The sequence below is a fragment of the Leuresthes tenuis genome, unplaced genomic scaffold (genome assembly GCF_036924035.1).
Source record: "Leuresthes tenuis unplaced genomic scaffold, fLeuTen1.0.hap1 SCAF_12, whole genome shotgun sequence".
In the NCBI taxonomy this organism is placed as follows: Eukaryota; Metazoa; Chordata; class Actinopteri; order Atheriniformes; family Atherinopsidae; genus Leuresthes; species Leuresthes tenuis.
The window spans coordinates 32,478,241-32,498,727 of NW_027325366.1; the positions used below are offsets into that span (position 1 = coordinate 32,478,241).

Below are 20,487 nucleotides of genomic sequence, written 5' to 3' on the forward strand. Positions count from 1 at the left end.
CTGGCTTTGTGAAAAATTCTCTGATTCTGACCCATGAAGTGGAAAAAAAGCTTTTTGTTTTGTGCTTAAAAATATTTATGATGTCTTGGTTTGTTTTTTTTTTCCTATTTTAAGAAGACTTGCTGCACATCAGGTGGAATCAAAACTACTTTGTGAAGCTTGTCTGACCTGGAAAAGATTAAAATGACGTGACTCACCAGCTGTTTCTGGTCTGAAACGAAGAACAAGAACGATATCCCAGATGTTCCCAAAGATTAAAGTAATGCTCTCTCCATTTTCCACCACAGTTTATGTTGTTTTTTCCTCTGTTTCCTGTTCGGACAACTACTTCTTCTGCTGAATTATGACCACTCATAATGCTGCCTATGGGTGGTCATAGGCTCTGACTCTGGTGAAACTACAAGTTTATTCATCTCAAACTAGTTAATGGAAACTTATCCGAGTCACTTCTGACGTTCTTTGCTAATAAATGGAAACCTGACTGATTGAATTTTCACTCAAAAATCACTCAAAAACAGCCCACGCATCTCATCTTTAGCTTACATTTGCTTTATCATTGGCTTGTTTGAACTTTAAACCTGTACTTTTGTGCATTTTTGCCTTTTTGTTAGAAGCCAAATTAAAATCCTCCCTTCTTTATTGGCTGTAAAAGAAAATAAAAAGAGCAGAAAGAAGCATGTTGATCAGCGAGACAGAAAGAGGGAAGAGAGCGAGAGAGGAAGCTGAACACGAGGAAGCAGAAACACAAACGGAGCATTAAACATGCGCACATGAGAGTCAGAAAGACCGAGGCAGAGAAGGGAAGAAAGGGAGGGCTGGCAGAGGGAGGAAAGAGGCAGGTTTAATGAATTCGGGGTGGATGGGAGGGATGTTGTCCCCGCTGAGGCTCCAGTGGCTCTGCTGTCGTGCTGCATGTAGCTGAGTGTTTGCAGAGAGGACGTCTCGAAGGCAGCTTGCTGGGAACCAGACACCAGCCCAGAACAAGCACGACTCCACATCCTGGCTGCCCGACCGGAGGTCTGTTCGCGCAGCTTCACCAAACCGCCGAACAGGGATGTTAGATGGACTAAAGTGGCAGCAGCTGGGTCCACAGGTAGGAGAGACTTACATGTGATCACTCAGGCTCCCAGTTCTGTGTCAGCTCCACCTGAATGAGAAGGCTGTTTTTCCTGCCGTCTGATCTGTCTTTGCTCCTTAAACCTTGTCTTTGCTTTGATCATTTCCCCAACTTTTCCTTGCATTAGGACGTCTGAGCCAGAGGGGACGGATTCTCCTCTTGTTGAGGGTTTGTGTTGCTGTAGTTGAACAGAAGGTGTGTGGAGATGGATTAAAAACAAAAAGGCTCAGACTCAGTGTAGCTGAGGAATCAGCTGAGCCACAAAGCAAACTGGGATCAATACTGTAGTCTGATCAGCTGGTATCTGATGACAGCAGCAGACACCGACTCTCTGGGTCGGGTCACCTTTTTCCAGGAAAAACACATTTAAAACGCCTCTTTGAATGAAATGAAAAGGCTGCACTTTGCCAGGAGATGCAGTCTCTGCAAGTACAGCTTTGTCCTGTTCTGACCGACCAATTTATCTACATATTACTTTATTGCATCTGCTGCTAATTAATTCAATGCAGTTATTTTTAAATCTTCAGCTAATAACTACCGGGTTTTCACTCATATCCGTGAATCCCAGCTACCTTCTCTGGGCTTCGGTCTGAGGCGGCTGATTAATCTCCAGTCGCCACGGCTAATTAAATCTCATCAAGCAATCACTAAACGTGATGGTTATTTATTCCTTGACAGCATCCACTTGGTGGATGATAAACGTTTAGGACCCCGTGGCAGCTGAGCGAATCAGGGGACGAGGAGAGCGAGGAAGACGGTGGTTTTGGAGCTCTCTGATATGCTGCTCACGTCCTGAGTCCCAGGAAGGCTTCCCATCACCTGTGTGCTCAGTCAGGCCATGTGTGCACGCTGTTGCTGGGTCAGAGCAGCTCCGTGAGGATGGAGCTGGAAGCCTCCAGATGATGAGCTATCACACAGTAATTCATCAAAAGGATTAAGAGGTGAACGTCTGTCTGCCTGATTAGGACGAGGGCGCTGACTCTCAAATTGAGTCCTGTAATTTCCGCCACAACCTGAATTGAAGATTAACCTGATTTTATGAGGCACGTGTATGTTTTTAACAATAAACGTACGAACCGGGTGGTTTACTGTAACTCTTTAGATGACTAAGTGATAACCTGAAGTTATCAAAGCAGATCCTGGGGTTGAACTGAGTCATTACCGCCACAAACTGAGTCAACAGCTTTGAACACTGCAGTGGAAACTACGCCGTTAGTTCAGCTGTGATTCGATGTCTTGGTTCAGTCATATAAAACCAAACTTATGTGGGATCAGTTTTGTGCAGGTTGGTCTTTATTCGATGCTGAGCAATAATAACATATTTATCCTGTGATCGGTCGCCACATGGCAACGTAAACACGGTGTTTCCACGTGCTAATTCTGTATGATATTTAGACGATGCCCCCTAGTGGTCAACGTATAAATAAATGCATTTATTTTTGGATAGAAGGAAATCTATTGGCAGTTTTCGCAGTTCTTTTCCTTCCAGTTAAATAAAATTCTGCTGTGTGCATCGAATTATCACGAATAACACAGCGAGGGAATCCACTTATCAGTGGGTGTAGGTGGTGTAAAACCCACCCATGTACCTTAAACAGCCACAGACGACAACGTTTTTACCAGAAAATGTGCTGGAAACGTAACAATCAGTCTGTCGAGGTCTGTTCGAGGGAACAAAACAAAATACTTTCAACGCAGACCGTAGCACGTTTATTTGACATTATGGAATAATAATAATATAATATTAATAATAATAATGTAATGCATATGTGGAGATTATATGTTGTGTTGCAGCTTTCTGTCATTTTGTAAAAAATGGTGAATTTTACTCCAAATTATGACCTTTTCTTTACATCAACCAAACGCTGGAGGAACTGTGGCTGATAGAGCTGTACATGTAGGTTGTTTTTTAGCTTCTACCTCAGTGTAAGTATTCTCCTTGCATGAGGGGAACCTTCTGCACCGTGACTGGTCCAGATGACTTAACTGTGATTAATTGAACACATAAATAAAAACCTTGTTGACATCCATTTAAAAAACTGTTCTTAAAATCACGTTGAGGTGGAATTATGGGATTTTTTTTATCTGTGAACAAGCTATCTGTGGCATGAAAGCAACAAGAGCAGGTATATGGTCCTTCGAGGAGCTCATCGGTTCTCATTCCCCTCAGAGAGCCTGAAGGGTTCAATCTGAGCCCCTTTTCCTCTTTGACTCCGCCTACAGTGGTGGGATTAACACAAAAAACCTCCGTGTGAGCCCTGCACATGCACAGCCCTGCACATGCACAGCCCTGCACATGCACAGCCCTGCACATGCACAGCCCTGCACATGAATTCGTTGTCAAGTTGAAGAGGCCAGAGAGACGCCATCAAATATGTCCATAAAGCAACAGGATCGTGCTGCAGTGAAGATTTTCACACATTCATCAATCTGCAGTCCTTGATCTCTTTCTACGGAGAATTGTTGAGATGTGGATAACAGCGAATTGTTCCTTTAACAAGCCTCCATGCACCACCTTTCGATCTGTGCAGCTGCAAACATCTGGACTGCAGGTAACTCAATGACTGAGGGCCTTTGAGGATTGGTGAATATGATGAAATTCGTGTCACACGGGACCTGAGCTCCAGCAGAAACCATGAACTGAGATTACTTTGGAGATGTTTTAGATAAGCTGCATGTGAGACTTCTTGTAATAACTCTGTAGCATTTACCTCAGCTTCATTAGGACCTGGACTGAGATTTGTCCTTAAACAATCATCAAGAGTTGTTCTCAACATGCTGGAAATCAATTTCCACAGCATGTAAGAATGAATATGTGGCTGATTATTATCTGCTGTGGATACATGTGCAAAAGCAGAACTGCAAACAAAGCCTGGGCATCATTTTCTGCAAATATCCAGGTGTCCATTTGTTCAAATTAAAATGCTTCACGATGCACTAAAACTCTACGGGAGGAAGGTCCTTCTGGCTTCTATTTACAAATTTCAGCAAAGTAAATATCATGTAATCTCTTTAAACGTTGCTATTATTTGATTAAAACATGCTCTAACTTCCCTTCATGCTTACTTCCCTTTAACATGTGGAACAGACAACGCCTTAACTTCTGGATTCAGCTGGTTGTTCTCTACTGAAACATGGTCACACTCGGCTGTAAAGCTCCTGAAAACAGTCAAAGCGCATTTTATTTGTATCTCTTTTACATCCTGTGGCATCACATTAGGATGAACTTCTGTCATCAGCACCAGTTTTCAAGGAAATTAAGGCTCCTAGATGATGAAATCTTTACGGCAGATTCACAAAAAGTGAAAGTTATTCAGTCAGCATCATTAAACAGTATGAGAAACTGGAACTGTTTCATGAGAAAGTGTTTTGTCTGGTTGTGAAGCAGCACGTAATTGGCCGTGACGCAGAGGTCTGTGGAGGGTTTCGCCCCATCTTCTTTCCGTGGTTAGGCAGCTTTAACTGGTTCTTCTTCATTTGTTTTTCAAGAAATGCTAAAAATATTTCCTTGAAACACTTTAAGCAGTAAAAATCCAAACCACAACTGGTTTAATGGCGTTAATCGACTTCCCTCTCAGAGCCTGGTCGTCACATAAAGACTGTAAAGGTCAAGACAAATTAGGCATATTGTGGCTGTAACCCACCACCTCTGTTGTAGTTCATCCTTCGAGGCATTTATAAAAGGACGCTAAAAGCAGGAGGGCTTTAATCACACAACACACCTACATGAAGAGGATTAAGGAACCCGCTCTGTTTCAGACTCTGTTTAACACAAAGTTTATCCAAAGCATACTGAAGCCTTTCTGTTTGCATGAATCATTTCCTTACAGCTCTGAGCAGAGCAGGAGTTTCAGTCTGCAGCAGCCTGGTGATGACATGTCGAAGGGGAACAATTGTCAGGTCCAAAGCCGTGTGACTGTTTCTGGCATCTGCTAAAAATAAACACACTCATTGCTTTCAACACTCGTTCTGAATAAATCCGAACCAGGAATCAGAATGATAGAGACATTTACTTAATTCCTTAATGCCAATATGTCTGATTCTGTCCTTTTTGGAAAGGTCTTTCCTTTAAAGACATCGAATCTTCAGTCTGATCCAGCTGTTGTGCATAAATCTGAGACTTTGATATTAGACACATGGTCACAGATTTGTTTAAACCCTCTGCAACCTTCAGGTTCGGGTTAAGAACAACCAACACTTTTTGGTCAGTGTGCCACATTTAAAACTATGAAATAAAACCAAACGCAGATAAATGCACAGAACCTGGATCTGTAAAGATGCATTTGGAGCAAACAGCTCGAAGGGCTGCTCTTGGTTGTGTTACTGCTGTTGTTGGTCCTTTAGCTTTGCTCCGCTGTGTAAAAGGCGGAAGTCAACATGTAGCATCATCACCATCGTTAGCTTGCAGCAGGACTGCGCGTCTCTGATGAAACACAGCTAGCAGAGGCTGAGAGCGCCGCTGAAGGTATAAAGCTGCTCTAAGAATGCTAAGAAAAAATCAGGGAAGGCTCTGGAAATGGAAGAAAGAATATGACACATTTAGTCATTTATATAAATGTAGCATTGCTTATCTACCTTCAGTGACTCACAGTATTTCTGTTTATTTTTAGCAAGAAAAACTAGCAAAGGCTAATTTGCTAGTTCTTGTTTGTCAGTGAAATACGATCGATAGCTTTCACCGCAGCTCTAATATATGTTCAGAACATGTTGAAGCTCTCAACCACGCTGTAAGTTTGTAAAATATATCTATAAACCAGACAGCACATGCTGTAACCTTTGACCTCGCTGAGGAGTATCTAAGTCGTCGTTGTTGTGCTAGCTGTGTTAGCATCCAGAGATCCACCATTTTCTCTCACCGAGTGAGTCTAGATCTACCTCAGATGATCCTCCTCAATGCTCCTTCTTATAAAATCTGAATTATTTACAGATGTTAGATGTTTGCCTTCAGATCAGAGCAGGTCATCTGGCACGTGCCGTTTAATTGGCGCTCAGCTCGCATCTTTACAGTCTCGGATGCGCACAAACACTGAATTAGACTGAATTAAACACTGAATCTTGCTTTGATTTTCTTGTAGGATCTAAAGCAAAACTTTAGTCAACTGTATTTTAATTTGGGCGTCAACCATTTAATGGCCCATTGTGCTCAGTTTATGGGTTTTGTGTCGGTTAATCTTTATTCCCACAGTGGCAACATGTGTGGAACCAAACAACCCAGTTTTTTAGTGACTGACTCGGCTGGATGGAGCCCAGAAATCAGTTATTTTCAACTCTGTGGCCCTAAATTTGGAGAATTTCAGTATTCAGACCTTTATGCTCAATGAGCTGAAATGTTTCAGAGCAGCAGGAATGATTTAATTTATTGCCAGTAGTCAGTATTTTATTATTTTTTATTAATCTATGAACATTGTAAATGCATCTTACTCCATAATTGTGTATTTTTCATTACTTCTGTGTTTGCTGCAGTAGGTAGTTTGTGTTGACACCTTATTTTAAAAGCTGGACTGTCACACTGGACTTAGAGTTTTGTGCTTTCTTTGAGTTAAATGAACTTTTTCATGAATCTTTCGCTGCAACTAACCCTGCAGCCCTCATGGCACCCATTTTATTCACCATAAAGGTCAAAACTCCAAATTTAGGAGCAACTGGTTTGACCACAGACATGAGAGCTCAGACCTTTTTGTTTTTCTTCCACATCCGCTGGTTACCAGCATCGGTGCATTAGTGAGCCACCCAGCCTTCTCATTATGTATCAGCTCATTGTTGAGATCAGCAGCTGCTTTGACAGGAATAATCTCTGTTCACTTCTCAGCAGCAGGCTGAATTTTGCCCCTTCGCAGGGCTTTCATGTTTCGGCTTTAAGGCACATTTGATTGAGTGAGATTTGAAGGTTTCACGGCCAGTTTTGAAATCAGTTGAGGTTCAATCTGCAGCTGATTGTGATGTAAAAGCCTGAAACCAGCAGAATCAATACCCTTTGAAGTTGGAGGAATCACAGAAAAGTGTCACAGCCCATGCTGGTGCCTTTCTTTCTCTGGTATTTTGTTTATATTCAAATTGCTGCGTCCGAGCCTCCGTCCTGCAGGCTGATCCCAGAGTTTAGATCTCTGCTTGCTTGCATCGTGTGGGGACTGTTCTGGGCGCCTGGATCCATCTCTGAAGGAGCTGTCACCGGCAGGAGAAACCGACACGTAAAGCTGTGACTTCACACCGGTTGCTGTGCTTCTCTGACCACACTGCAGTCAGTATATCTTGGCCTTTCCGTTCCCCTCTGCATTTCACACAAAATCACCCAGTTGCCATGACACCCAGGCCTTCCATAAATACTTGTGGTATTTGTGAGGCTCCATCCCCGGCAGGTTGGAGAACAGAAACCTTTATGCGAGCCTCGCCTGCAGCTCAGCTAATCACAGATCAATCTACAGTGTTTTCAGATGGTTTGACAGTTGCAAATGCTCAGCTGTGTGCCGTCGATCTCGGCAGATCAGGCGTCTCATTTCACTCTCTTTTCCACATAACTGGGACGACGAACACCTGCTGCGGACACTCGATTGTGCTGGAAGTTCAGCAGATGACGAACAGCCGAAAAATTAGCAGATGGAAAGAGCTTTCACAGCGTAGATCAATCTTTTTAAAAAGGATTCAGTGGAAACAGTGAGCTGTGACAGCATGGGCCAAGAAGTGAAGATAGTCCGGGACGTGGAGCAGGAATAATGTGTGATTTGTGGAGCATGTTCCTCATCTCAAGTCTTTACATGGAAGGAGCAGCAGCCCTTTTATGGTTAAAGATGAAGCTGCGGCCCCGAATAGTTCAATCTCTGAGACAATATTAGTTCTAAATTGGTCCTGAACTGCATCTTTGGCCCGTTCACCTTTGTCCCTGCCCTCTGATGATGTCAAACCTCAAATAGAAGGAGGCTAAATGTTTTCTCCTGTGTGAGAAGTGGTTCATTTTGGGACTAAATTGCTCTCCAGGAGCAGAAACTTTAAACTTGGAGTGGCCATTTCCTGCCTTCTGTGTTCTTGTTGCTTTTGTTGGATCTGGGAATAGTTTATAAAGCCATGTGTCACCGCAGATCAAATTTACAAACCGAAGAAGAAGGAATGACGGCCCAGTCCCGGCCCCTGGCTTCATCCCTCCATTTTGCACAGACAGAATCCCACTTAGAGGTGTAGCTGTCATCTAACCCTTCAGTTGGTGTTGGACAACCACTACGGCTCGCTCTGAAGGCACCAAGGGGAGGAAGTGGAATTAGGCTGACAAGTCGGGCTGTCCTACATTCGATTTCTGCGGCCTGGAGACATTGTTTAGGGTTGTCCAAACATTTGTAAAACGACAGTTTTTCCACTGTTGCATTAGCAGGACAGCAAGCTGCTTCCTCCATTTTCTAACTTACCAAACTCGTTTTGATGGGTCTTCTGTGCTGATTTTTTTCAGCTGTCGGGGTTTTTAAATGAGACTCATTTCCGTGAGCGGGTTCAGAGTGAAGAAACGAGTGCTGGGTTTAATTCTAAAGCAGAGCAGAGATCAGAAACAGTGATCCCGGTGCTTCGATGCATGACATTCACAGTGTTTTTACACTCGGGCATCAGAAAGCTGGTCGCTCTGAGCGTATCTCGCCGCTGAGCTGAGTCTGTGTCGGACATGTTGGAAAGTTCACGGAGGGCAGATAATCCAAAGATGCTTTTCCAGGCTTTCCTTTAATTTTTACTGGCTCATAGTTTTTGTTTTAATTCACTTTCAAACACCCGTTTCTCAGTTTTGTTTTGGTGGAAACACTTAAAACTCTGCTTCTTTTCTCCCTCTATTGAAAGATCAACCATAGTCTGCTGTGGATAACAGAAAAAGGCTTTAATCCTGAATCCTGAAACCCAAGAACTCAAACGAGTTCTTGAATTCTGACCCGCTCTAATAGGAGGACTCACATGACCCCGATTCTTAAAGCCCTTCATTGGCTGCCAGTTTCCTCGAGGATACATTTTTAAATCCTGGTTTTAACCTTTAACCTTTAAGGCTCCATCCTACATCAGTGTTCTGGTCCAGCCTCACACCCCAGCTCGGGATCTGAGGTCTGTGGATCAGAACTGACTGATGGTGCCGGGCCAGAGGAGACCGATCCTTCCAAGCTGTTGCTCCCAGGCTTTGGATGAGTCTGTCGACTCCTTTAAAAGACAACTTAAGACCTTTTTATATGGTTAGTTTTTTGCTTCGTTGTCTTGGGGCTGATATGATTGTTACTGAGTTGTCTTGGCCTTTTAAATTTAAAATTGTATGTATTTCCTGTTTATTGCTCTGTTATAACTGTAAAGAGCTTTGTGACCCTGGTCTGTGAAGGGTGCTGTACAAATAAAGCTTATTACTCACTATTTAAATGCTCTAAACTGAGGTTTCAGAGGATCTGAGAACCTTACTTGAGCCAGTTTTCTAACTCTTCTTTACTGACGTGTTCATGTTGTTGTCATCAGTCGTTATTGTTTCTCCGGGACCTTTGTAGGTGCCATATGATTGATATAAATCATAGTACGTTTCAGTTCATTATGGAGAATGTATTTGGATTTCATGGCAGTTTAATGATTTAAAGATAAGTTAATTGAAGTCATGATTATTTACTTATCATTTTTACATAAACTCTCATAATTTCAGTGAAGCAGATGACAGTAAGCACCTGTATCTTTAAGAAGGTGGCGGTTCAAGGCATCATGATTAGGATCTGGGCTGTGGATCACGGGAGAGTGACAGGACCGTGTTGATACTTTAGTTGATACCAGAAAACGTAGAAGACGTGTTTTGAAGTGTGTATAATTGGTTACAGTGTCAGTGGAAAACTTTTTATTTTTTGTACTTTGGCGAATAAACCTGTAAAATCAATCATCGTGGAGGACACACTTCTTTCATGGTTTCGCTTTGGACAACACGCGTCAGCCATAAACTCCGGAGGAAACCGATTTTTGACCTTTGACCCAAATGTGTGATCAGAGCGGAAGAAACTGGCCTGAACTGTGGAAACCTGTGGAATCCTCTGCTTTTCTTTTTTATTGGAACCTCTTCAGACATCAGTGATGATGATGATGATGATGATGTGCAGACACGCCCACGAGGGGAAATGCAAATCCGACCCCGAGCAGACGGGTGACTGCAGGTGTGCGGCGCTTTAAAGTCAAAGAAAACACACGAGAAGCAGCTTTAACTGAAGTTCAGCTGAGCAAACAGCAAAAACGCACTCTGAGCTCAGGCTGTAGCTGTGTGTGTTTCCCAGGATGCTCGCTGTTGTGATCATTCATTTGTGTGACTGACGTCTGAGAAAGAACTCGAGATTCCTGTTAAAGTGCCACTGACGCAACCTTCAACTTCACCATCCTCGCTCAGGAAGGACCGGGGGGGGGGGCTGCAGGCCCAAAACATCCGTTGTTTTCTGCTGGTTTTGTTTGTTCTGTGATTTTAGCTCCATTTCTGAGGTTTCCCCAGCTGTTTGTCGCTGTGTGTGTGTCTTATAGCTATGGGCAGCGCTGTAATTGCTCTGTATTATGAGTGTTTCCAAAGCACAAGTGTTTAAACATTTAATTCCAGCTGAAGCGGCTCGACAGCAGCCCGAAGGCTTGAACTGACGTGTGCAGCTGCGCCCGCATCCAATCAATAACATTCATGAAAATTAGCTTCATTTCATGAGAGCATCAGAACCACGGAGCCGTTACGTCACGCAGGTGCACGTCAGGCCGGAGTTTTTTGGTTCCAGAGTTGCTCAGTAAGCTACGACCCACTTATTTCAGCGTGTCTATATTTAGAAGTGCTTGGATCAGGAAGATTATGCCTCTGCTGTAAGTGACTGATGTTTGACACTGAAGAGCTGCTGCTCCTGTCCATTAAATCATATGGCAGCGCAGTCGTCTGGCTTCCTGCCGCAGATATCTTCCTGTGCAGAAGTCCTGCTCAGCCCGCAGCATCCTGCTCGGTCCTCCTCAGCAGGATGCCGGTTTGACGTATTCTGTGTGGCATTTTTGGCCTCTAAAACCTAAATTTGTGGCTGTGAAGACTCGACTGGTGTTGTTCGTCCCCATCTTCCCTCTGTGAACATAATCGCTGTATGCCAGAGCTCCTGCCTGTGTTTACAGTCCCTCCTCTTCAGTGTTATCACCCTAATAATCATCAGTAGCCTAATTTGGCAGCGCTGCTCTCTGCAGACAGGAGAGCTGTGATGAAGTGAATGGTGATAAAAGGGTCATGATCAGCTTCCTGCTTCACTCTGAGAGATATTTATTATCTTAATGCTCTCTTGGGAAACTCAAAGATGGACCCGCCTCTCTGTGTATCAGGTCAGGCAGCGTCTTTACGCGCCTTTTATAAAACATTTTGGAATAAAAACTTCGTTGCAGCTGCTTTTTCGGAAGGAAACAGACTGAGTGAACATAATGTGCCGGGGAGGAGGTGTAAAAAAGCCCTGAGACCGAGAGTCTCTGTTAAAACCACAGCACGAAAGCAGCAGTTTCACTACAGCCGGCTGTCCTCAGGTCAGTTTCACTTACTCACAGGCAGTAAAACAAAGGAACGCTTTCTGGCTTTCTTTCCCTTATTACGCTTACATCCAACAACATTTGGGAATTCTGTGATTTGCAGTTTGAGCAATAAAGAAATGAGTAAAAATACATGATTTGCACCATTAGAACTTAGTGGGTAATTACCCTGTCACTCTTATCAATAACTTTATTGCTCCCTGCTTGTTAACAGTTGCACCTGATGAGACAATTAACCCACAAATTAACACCAAAAAGGACCTAATTTTACTTTCCATAGAACGGCCTTCCGGTCCACGGTGATTTTTCTGTTTTCTTATGACAGACAATATAGCAGCCTAACTATGGGGGGGCGGTTTGGTCCCAGTCCATCCCTGCTGTCACACAGAAGAAAGCCCAATGAGAATGAGGAGGATTTTATAAGGCTGGGTTTCAGTCGCATGATTATGATGAATAAAGGCGGCGGGAGGTCAGATGGAGGCAGGAAGTAAAAATGGAGAAAACCGTTGCAGAAAGTCCGTTTTGTACGGATTTAGAGCCAGTTTGGAGACAAAGATACAAACAAATAATCAACAAATATGTTCCACGTGACTTTTCGACAGAACCTAAAGATTTTCCGACTATTGATGCTGTTGACATCACAAAGTATCTGGTCCTTCGGACATCCTACTACACCCAACAGCAGATGAAGCATATAAAAGTCTGGAGGCTTATAATTTTTTGTCAGTGGGTGGATCCACAACTTTGGTACCAAACGGCTCCACGGTGATTAGCATTTGGTCTTCGCCAGGTTAAGTGTTTGTTCTTATGTGTTAAGATGCTAGCAGCTAGCAGCTAGCATCTGCGGCTATAATGTCAACAAACATGCAACACATCTTTTTTCCCCTTGTCCTGTCCATTATGGCTGCAGAATTATAATCTGAACACTGTTTATTCCAAACACATTTGCTTTGCCGAGGGAGGCTACATGCAACACATGTTAAGGACGATGTTAGTCCTTCATATTTAAAGGTAAACTCCCTGAGATGGAGCGAAACACTCGTCTGTCTGCTTCAGATCCCGGCTCTCAGCTGCCTGTTGGAGATCCAACACTCAGACCGTCTTTGTTGGTTTTCCTTGAGCTTCAGTCTCTGCTCTTATTGAAGAAATGACTCTGGTTGGATGTAGTTTTTTGCAGACCAAGGTTGACCATCGGTTACATTTCTCACCTTTGTGACTATCTATGATGCTCTAAAAAACCCTTTTTCCTTTTCTCCGTTAGAACGATTCGAGCCTCCGTAAACCACACAAAACAGACATGATCCTCAGTTCACTTCCTGTCCTCCTTCTGGTTTTTGCAGCAATGTGACGTCATGTGAAAGCAACCCAAAGTTATCATAAATACGTTGAACCTGAAATGAAATGAAACCTGAAATGATACTAATGAATATTCTGTGGCTGTATGGTTTCTAGTGCAGTGATAAAGGGGGAAACTCTTCTCCCAGCAGAGCGAACCGGACTTTCTGCTCATCCAATCAGCTGATCCGTTTGGTGTGATGCGGTTTCTATTTGTACCTTTTCTTTGTGGCGGTCAGGGATGTCAAACTCCAGTCCTGGAGGGCCGCTGTCTGAATGAAGAGATTCATTCAGATTAAATTAATCTCTTCTAAAGATTGTTACATTCTGCACAAACCAGCTAATGAGGCATTGATCTGAATCAGGTTTGTTGGAGCAGGAAACATCTAAAACCTGCAGGACAGCGGCCCTCCAGGACCGGAGTTTGACATCCCTGCCATAAAGAAAACTCTATAATTCTATATAAATCTATAAATGAGTTGTTAAAGACTGATTCAGCCTGTTTAACCCCAACAATCCCAGGAAATAGTTCCTTTGGAGGATCTATTTTCACCACAAAAAAACAGAAAAACTAAACAAAAAGGAGGATATTTACCCCCCAGACCTGCCCCAGTTGCCCCACACAAACCAGCTAATGAGGCATTGATCTCAATCAGGTGTTTTGGAGCAGGAAACATCTAAAACCTGCAGGACAGCGGCCCTCCAGGACCGGAGTTTGACATCCCTGGTGTAGGTGGACACAAAGGCTAAGAGGTGAAAAGGTCACATTCGGACACTGGAGGGACTGGTGAGCCGACTTTATCTCCTGATCAACCCCATAAAATGTCTTTAGCTGAACAAACTTTTTACTCCCAGTTCTGTTTAGGCTTCAGGAATACGTCACTTGCCCTAAAACAGAGCCTCTAACTGCCTGAACACTGAATGTTACAAGTCTTTGTGTTCTAGATTGCAGGAAAAACACAAATTTAGCAGAAATACTATAGAGACCAGGTAGAAAAACTAAGCTTCAGCTCATTAAGCTTGTAAAATCCCATGAATCCCATCTAAAGTGCTTCTTCCTACGTTTTCAGTTGCTGGTTCTGATGCTCGGTCCGTTTAAAGCGGCTGACTGAGCTCGGATCTAAGTCAGTTTGGAAGGTCAAACTGTTGCTTTAAGGACCTGAACCCCAGCTCTGTGTTTTCATAAAAGATCTTTATGCTTTATTCATGCTGAGAGCACATGCGCAGAGAGGATCCGTGTCACGTCGGCACATCTGTTCGCTGCAGCTGGAGCGATCTCTATTCCTATCCCATTCTTGTTGTTGTGAGCTCCAGTGACGTCACAGTTGCCGGGCAACCTGGCGAGCAAAACAGAATCCCTCTCTGCTCAGAGGGGAGGCCCCGTGCACTCGATTGGCACATGCCTCATCCCTCTGTGTCATGCACTGGCAGCGTGCACGTACAGACCTCCGCTTTGTTCCCTTTGTATGAGAACATCACGAAACACGAACATGTGCAGCCCATTAGTGCCCGTCCAGCAGCGAGGAGAGCAGCTGATGAAGGGGATGTGACGCTCTGAGAGCTGGATTCGTGGTTAAAAGCGGAAAATAGAGGGTTAAAGGTCGGGGCATCTTTGTTTGAGTAGAAAGGAAACCTGCATGTCCAGAAAAAAATAGACTGGACTCAAACCCGGGATCAGAAAAGCTAAGACAGAATGGAAAATGCTATTTAATTAAACAAAAAAACAGGTTTTCCATGGTCTGAGGAAACCAGGTGATGCAGAGTTCCAGCTGTTATTTTGTCCCATTCCTCCTTAAACAGGTCTTAAGGTGTGCAGCAGTGCGGGGGGGTGGTTGTTTCTCTGCTGGGGACAGGTCAGGACTGCAGGCAGCCAGTCCAGCACCCGTACCTCTTCTTCCTCAGCCAGGCCTTTGGACTGTGGCAGAATGTGGTTTTCCATGGTCTGCTTGAACAATGCTGGGACGTCCCAGGAAAAGATGGGGCCTTGAAGGCAGCATATGTTGCTGTAAAATCTCAGGGAGCTTTTCTGCATTAATGCTGCCGTCACAGAAGTGGAAATGAGCTTTGCCCCCTGATCCAACCCCATACCATCACAGAGCCTGGCTGCAGGGACTGGCTGCTGACAGCAGGCTGGATGCTGCTTTTGCTCTTTGCTCCATTTCTTCCAGCAAAGATGTGGAATACTGATGGGTCTGACCACAGCACACGTTTCCACCGTGTGACGGTCCATCCCAGACGCCTCCGAGCCCAGAGAAGTGGACGAGGTTAACATCAGGCTTCTTTCCTGCACAGTAAAGCTTGTGAATGGAACTCTGTATTGTGGTGCTTGACAAAGGTTTCCACAGTAATCCCTTGTCCATGTGCTTCTATCAGCTGCTGATGAATGACGGTTCTTGATGCAGCGTCTGAGGGGTCAGAGGTCACGGGGTCCAGCTTAGGCTTGCTCCCTCGTCCTTTACACTGAAACTCCTCCAGATTCCCTGAATGCTTTAATGATTTTCTGCTCTGTAGAGGCAGAAATATGCAGATCCCTTCCAGTCTTTCTCTGAGGAACATTGTTTTAAACACAAACTGGAGCTCCTCTGAACATCTTTGCTCCTCACAGACTGTCAGGGAGGCTGCTTTAGGACCAGATCAGGGTTAAAAATCAGCTGTTTGAAAGACTGTTTGTAGTTCTTTGTTTACCTCATTAATATCTTTAAATTGTGGCAGTTCCAGCTGTTTTTGGAAAGTCTTGTCTTGGTCGGTTGGATGTTTATTACCAAATTAAATAAATTCATGCTGTTATTATAATTGATTGCTGTGCTTTGCTGATTATTTATAACACAGGGCAGGCCTGTTAAATGTAATCTGTAGATATTTGTTTTTGTTTCCACAGCTCGGCCCATCCTGACGTGCACGTCTGTGGCGCTCTTTTCTCCTCCACGCCTCCTTCAACAGCGTTTCTTTTTACAAAGTCTGGTTGTAATAGACTGAACTCAGCTCTGATCTCACATGACAGTGTGTTCCAGTAAAAATAAGTTTAATATTTAACCATTTAAGATCACAGATTAGTACGTGCTCCCCGGTGTTTTTATGCTAACCTGATCTCTGAATAGTTCCAAACAACAGCAGTTTTCTTCTGTCAGACGAAACCAGTTTCTAAAAATAAGCTTTTGTTTTTCCCCTGGTGGATCCGAGTCAGTTTATCTCCCATCTGTGTGCTCCGGCATCGGTTAAAACTCCTCTTATTTTCAATTAACACAAGAAGCACAAACATGGAGTCCTCCAGAGGCCGATGGATCCCATCAGCTGCTGCACTTTTACTCCGGAGACCGGTCGCTTTCAGCAGAGGCTGAAACCGTCAGCTGGTCTCGGTCTGATTTACTTAGAAACCTTCTTCACTGAGTGAAAGCATCCGCAGCCATGATCAGAGCTGTTCAAACGCTGAATACGAAGGAAAAGAGGCTCCTTGATTATTTCCTTCCTTCCTTCCTTTCCTTCTCTCTTTGTTTTAGGAAAGAAAGCTTCAGGAAATAAAGTGATTTCCTGTATTAGCTCCACATGATGCCACATCATTTTGGTGCAACAGTGAGTTCAGACTGCAGCAGCTGAAGCATCTAAAGCACATTTTTTATTGTTTTTATTGCACAGAGCAGCAGACCCACATCTCAGCTGAGTCCTGAAGGATTTTTACCCTGAAACTCGTGATGTTTTACATGAGGTCTCCTCAGATCTGAGTTGTGCTTCTGTTTCCCAGTAAAATCCAGGCTCATTAGCTCAGTTCTCCACAGCGACTCAGCTGCTGTCACACCGCTGATGATGTTTCCACTCCTGCAATAAAGCCTACAGTCGCCACTGCTGAGTGGGACAAAAAATACCATAAAAGGTGAAAAGAGCTGTTGGTTGGTGGCGTTAAGCCTCAAGTGTGAGGTCGCTGGTTCAAATCCTGACCTCCAACAGCCTTTTCACCTTTCCACTTCACTCCCACCAACTAATGGCTGCAGTTCGGGGTTCGATGTACATGGTTAGACTCACATTTTACAAAAAAATCATTATTTTAAGCCTGGATTCAAGCTGCAGCATATTAGATGTGTGGACAAATGTTCCCGTTTCGCATTTTCTGGTAAGACTGGGCTGAAAATATGCAACATAATCTCAACATAATGCAAAGTAAGACTCGAAAACAACCAAAATTTGGCCACAAAACAACCACAAGGAGACAAAATGGCAGCGAAGAGATGCAAAGGAACAAAAGAGTGACAACAAACAAAGCAACAAACCCAGAAAGAGATCTAAAACAAGGAAAATGAGACACTAAATCACCAAAAGTGGACACAAAGCAGCTACTAAGTGACCATGAACCAGTCAGTCTGTGGTTGCTTTGGGTGTCTGAGCCTCACATTTACTTTAATATGTGTTGCATTGATTTATCTGTTCCTCTGCTCTTAAGATGCTTCCCACATCTTTTCCTCCTGTTCCTCCTCCTCCCTGTTCTTCCTCTTCTGTCTGTTAACAGCTTTCAGCTCTGATCTTTGTGTTTTTATCTCCACTGATGTGTTTCTTCCTGGTTCTCCCTGCAGATCGGAGGTTTGAGAAGCTCTGAGGGATGAAGAGGAGTTGCTTCGTGGACCAGCGCCTGACTCAATTTGATGCTCCCGGCTGCAGACACACAGGATCTAAACCACTCTGAGCCAAACCCACATATTTTGATCCATTATTTTCATATTTCGGCCTCCAGCTTCCTCCTCCTCTGAGGAGGAGCCTCCTGTGTGCTCACCAGGTGCTTTTTGTTGTGAAGAGGCAGAGATGTCACCAGGAAGCTTCTTCTCCTCAGCCTCATCACGCAACACGACCCGAGGATAACCCCCCCGAGACAGATCCAGACGCAGGGCCCGGCCCCCGGCCTCAGGCAGCATGGGAGACGCCAGCTGGGTGTGTCTGAGCCCGGCCGAGTTCAGCCAGCTGCAGCAGTACAGCGAGTGTGAGTCCAAAGCCAATCTGCTCTTCTTCTTTTGTTGCTGTGGATAAAGTGCAGCTGATAATAAGCTTTGTTTACCAAAGCAAATATTGCTGCATTCAAGCTTTAAACCGCAGGAGGCTGAGAGTGCATCAATAGAGCTGAACCAGCTGGGGCCCACAGTCATGGTTGTGTTTGCAGACTTCATGCAGCACTTTGTGAATTCTTCTGCTTTCTGAGGAAATATAAACCTTCACTGTGTGAATGTGAGCAAGACAAATGGAAAGAGCTCTCTGTGAATGTCCCAAAGAGGCTGAGACTCGCATAAAGAGTCATAGAAATAAGAATTAAAGAGGAAAACATGGAACTGAGAAGAAGAAGAGTTTCTCTGAACACTCTTTTCCTGTCAGACGGAGAATATTTGTTCAGTATTTACAGCCATGTGAGAAAGAAAGTGCACCTCCTTTAAGATTTTAGAGATTAGGCATGAAAAATGTTCAAATTCAGTAAATTCAGCCTCAGATGAGCAACAGCACGAGTCATTTTACGCTGTGAAAAGCAGCGATTTGTCTCGGTTTCTGTTCCATAAAGAATGACACAGTGTGATACGTCATGTGTTGATGAATCTGATCAGAAACAGGTGACTTTTAATGTTTTTATATGTAAAACCTTAAGTTCCTTTCACCATAAATGTAAATATGAAGCGACGAGGCTCAGTGTGAGCAGCCTCTGGCATTATATGACCTGTTTGTTGCTTTTATATTCATTATTATAAGCCAGGGATGTCAAACTCCGGTCCTGGAGGGCCGCTGTCCTGCAGGTTTTAGATGTTTTACTGCTTCAACGCACCTGATTCAGATCAATGCCTCATTAGCAGGTTTGTGCAGAATGTAACAATCTTTTGAAGAGATTCATTTAATCTGAATCAGCTGCGTTGAAGCAGGAAACATCTAAAACCTGCAGGACAGCGGCCCTCGAGGACCGGAGTTTGACATATGTGTTTTAGGCATTCTACTCGTATTAAATCGAGTCCTTTTGGCTGATTTCTGTAGCTTCGCTGCTGCAGACGCACATCTGCACACATCCCACAGTTTGGTGGGATTTTTGTTGCAGCTCAGCCGTCTTTTCTGGTGTTTTTTTGTCCTGCTTCATCTCATGGAAGAGATCAAGGTAAAGTGCTTCAGAAAAGACAAAGAGATGTGGTTTTCTGACTCTGGACCGTTCTCTGTAAACCCTAAAGATGGCTGTGGGTGAAAATCCCAGCGGATCAGCTGTTTCTGACGTACTCAGACCAGCCAGTCACTTAAATCCGCTTTCTTCCCCTTTCTGATGCTCGGTTTGAACCTCAGCAGGTTGTCTCGACCTCCTCCACATGCCTAAATGCACTGAGCTGCTGGATTGGCTGATCAGCTGTTATTGTTCACAGGTAATTGAACAGGTGTTCCTGATAAAGTGGCCGCTGAGTCCACACACCTGTTAGCTCTCAATCAGGCATTTACTGTCCAGTAAGTGCAGAATAATTTTAAAGGGTAATTCATAGTTGATTAGGCAGATTTGAAGCTAAATTGGAGGAAATAATTGAATTTTGTGTCTCAGTAAATACACTTTATGAGTATCGAGCTGAAGAAACATTTATTTAGCTTATTTTAAGTCTTATTATCTGACTTATTCGGCACTGATCGTATTTCAGTGACACCTGTGGTCACATGTCGCTGCAGGCCTCCCTCGGCTTTGATTACTCAGTATTTTTTGTAATGGAGCAGCCCGGTGACATCCTGCCACATCCTTCATCTGTGGTTTCTCTCTGGTCAGAACGATGTCCTCCACATTTGTTAGTCAAAGCAGCGTCTGTCCACCCGCTGCTGCTGGATGGTGAAGGAGTCACGCAGGCCAAGTAGTTCAGGAACGACACGATGGTGCAGAAATCGTCTTCTTGCACACCTGCATGAGCAGAACGTTCAGACAGAAGGACTCAGCTAAGAGATGATTAACTTTATGCATGTTTAAGTGGCTCAAGCTAACGGTGGGGATGAGTTGTGTCACTACCTGCTGACACGATTCAGTGTTGCCAGATCCTGTGACAGAAACAAGCAAACGGATCTAGAGAAAGGAGGACAAAACCAAGTCAGATACCAGATGATTATCTGACAGTTACGGGTCACAGATCCGTTTATATGAACATTTGTGGCCAACAGAAATGACGAATAAAGCATAGATTAAATTAAATGAGCTCTTGGAGAACGCAGTCAGTGGTGGAGGAAGCTTTTACTTCCTTAAAGTAGTGAAACTGCAGCATAAAAATCCCTCAGAAGTAAAAGTAAACTGTATGTATGCGTGATTTTATCTGATATAACTTGGTTTGGCTTGGTTCTGCGGTTTCATAAATCCGCTGTTCTGGATAGAACCGGCTTTACTTCCTGTTCTAATCTGCAGAGCTTCCCAGAGTTTTATAAAACCGTTTCCATGCAGTTCCTCTCACAGCCACCAGAGGTCACATATTCTTAAACGTGATTATTTTCCGTATCCTCCTGCGTGAACAAACACGGGCACATTTGGACCGTCCCAGTCTGGCCCGTCGGCTCCTTTTGTC

General features: G+C 44.0%; 1 protein-coding gene across 5 annotated transcripts in view; it reads left to right on the forward strand.

Annotated features, from left to right (window-relative positions):
• The first annotated feature begins 700 nt into the window (after window positions 1-700).
• dgkg (diacylglycerol kinase, gamma) overlaps window positions 701-20,487 on the forward strand; it is a 122,502-nt gene continuing 102,715 nt past the window's right edge. For 4 of the 5 annotated variants that reach the window (XM_072397530.1, XM_072397532.1, XM_072397533.1 and 1 more), the window contains exons 1-2: window positions 701-1,110; window positions 17,535-17,921. In XM_072397530.1, coding sequence (XP_072253631.1) covers window positions 17,855-17,921 — 67 coding nt within the window. In that variant the 5' untranslated portion in view covers window positions 701-1,110; window positions 17,535-17,854. Of the gene's footprint in view, window positions 1,111-17,520; window positions 17,922-20,487 lie in introns of all 5 variants that reach the window. The other variant, XM_072397531.1, reaches the window with a different exon arrangement.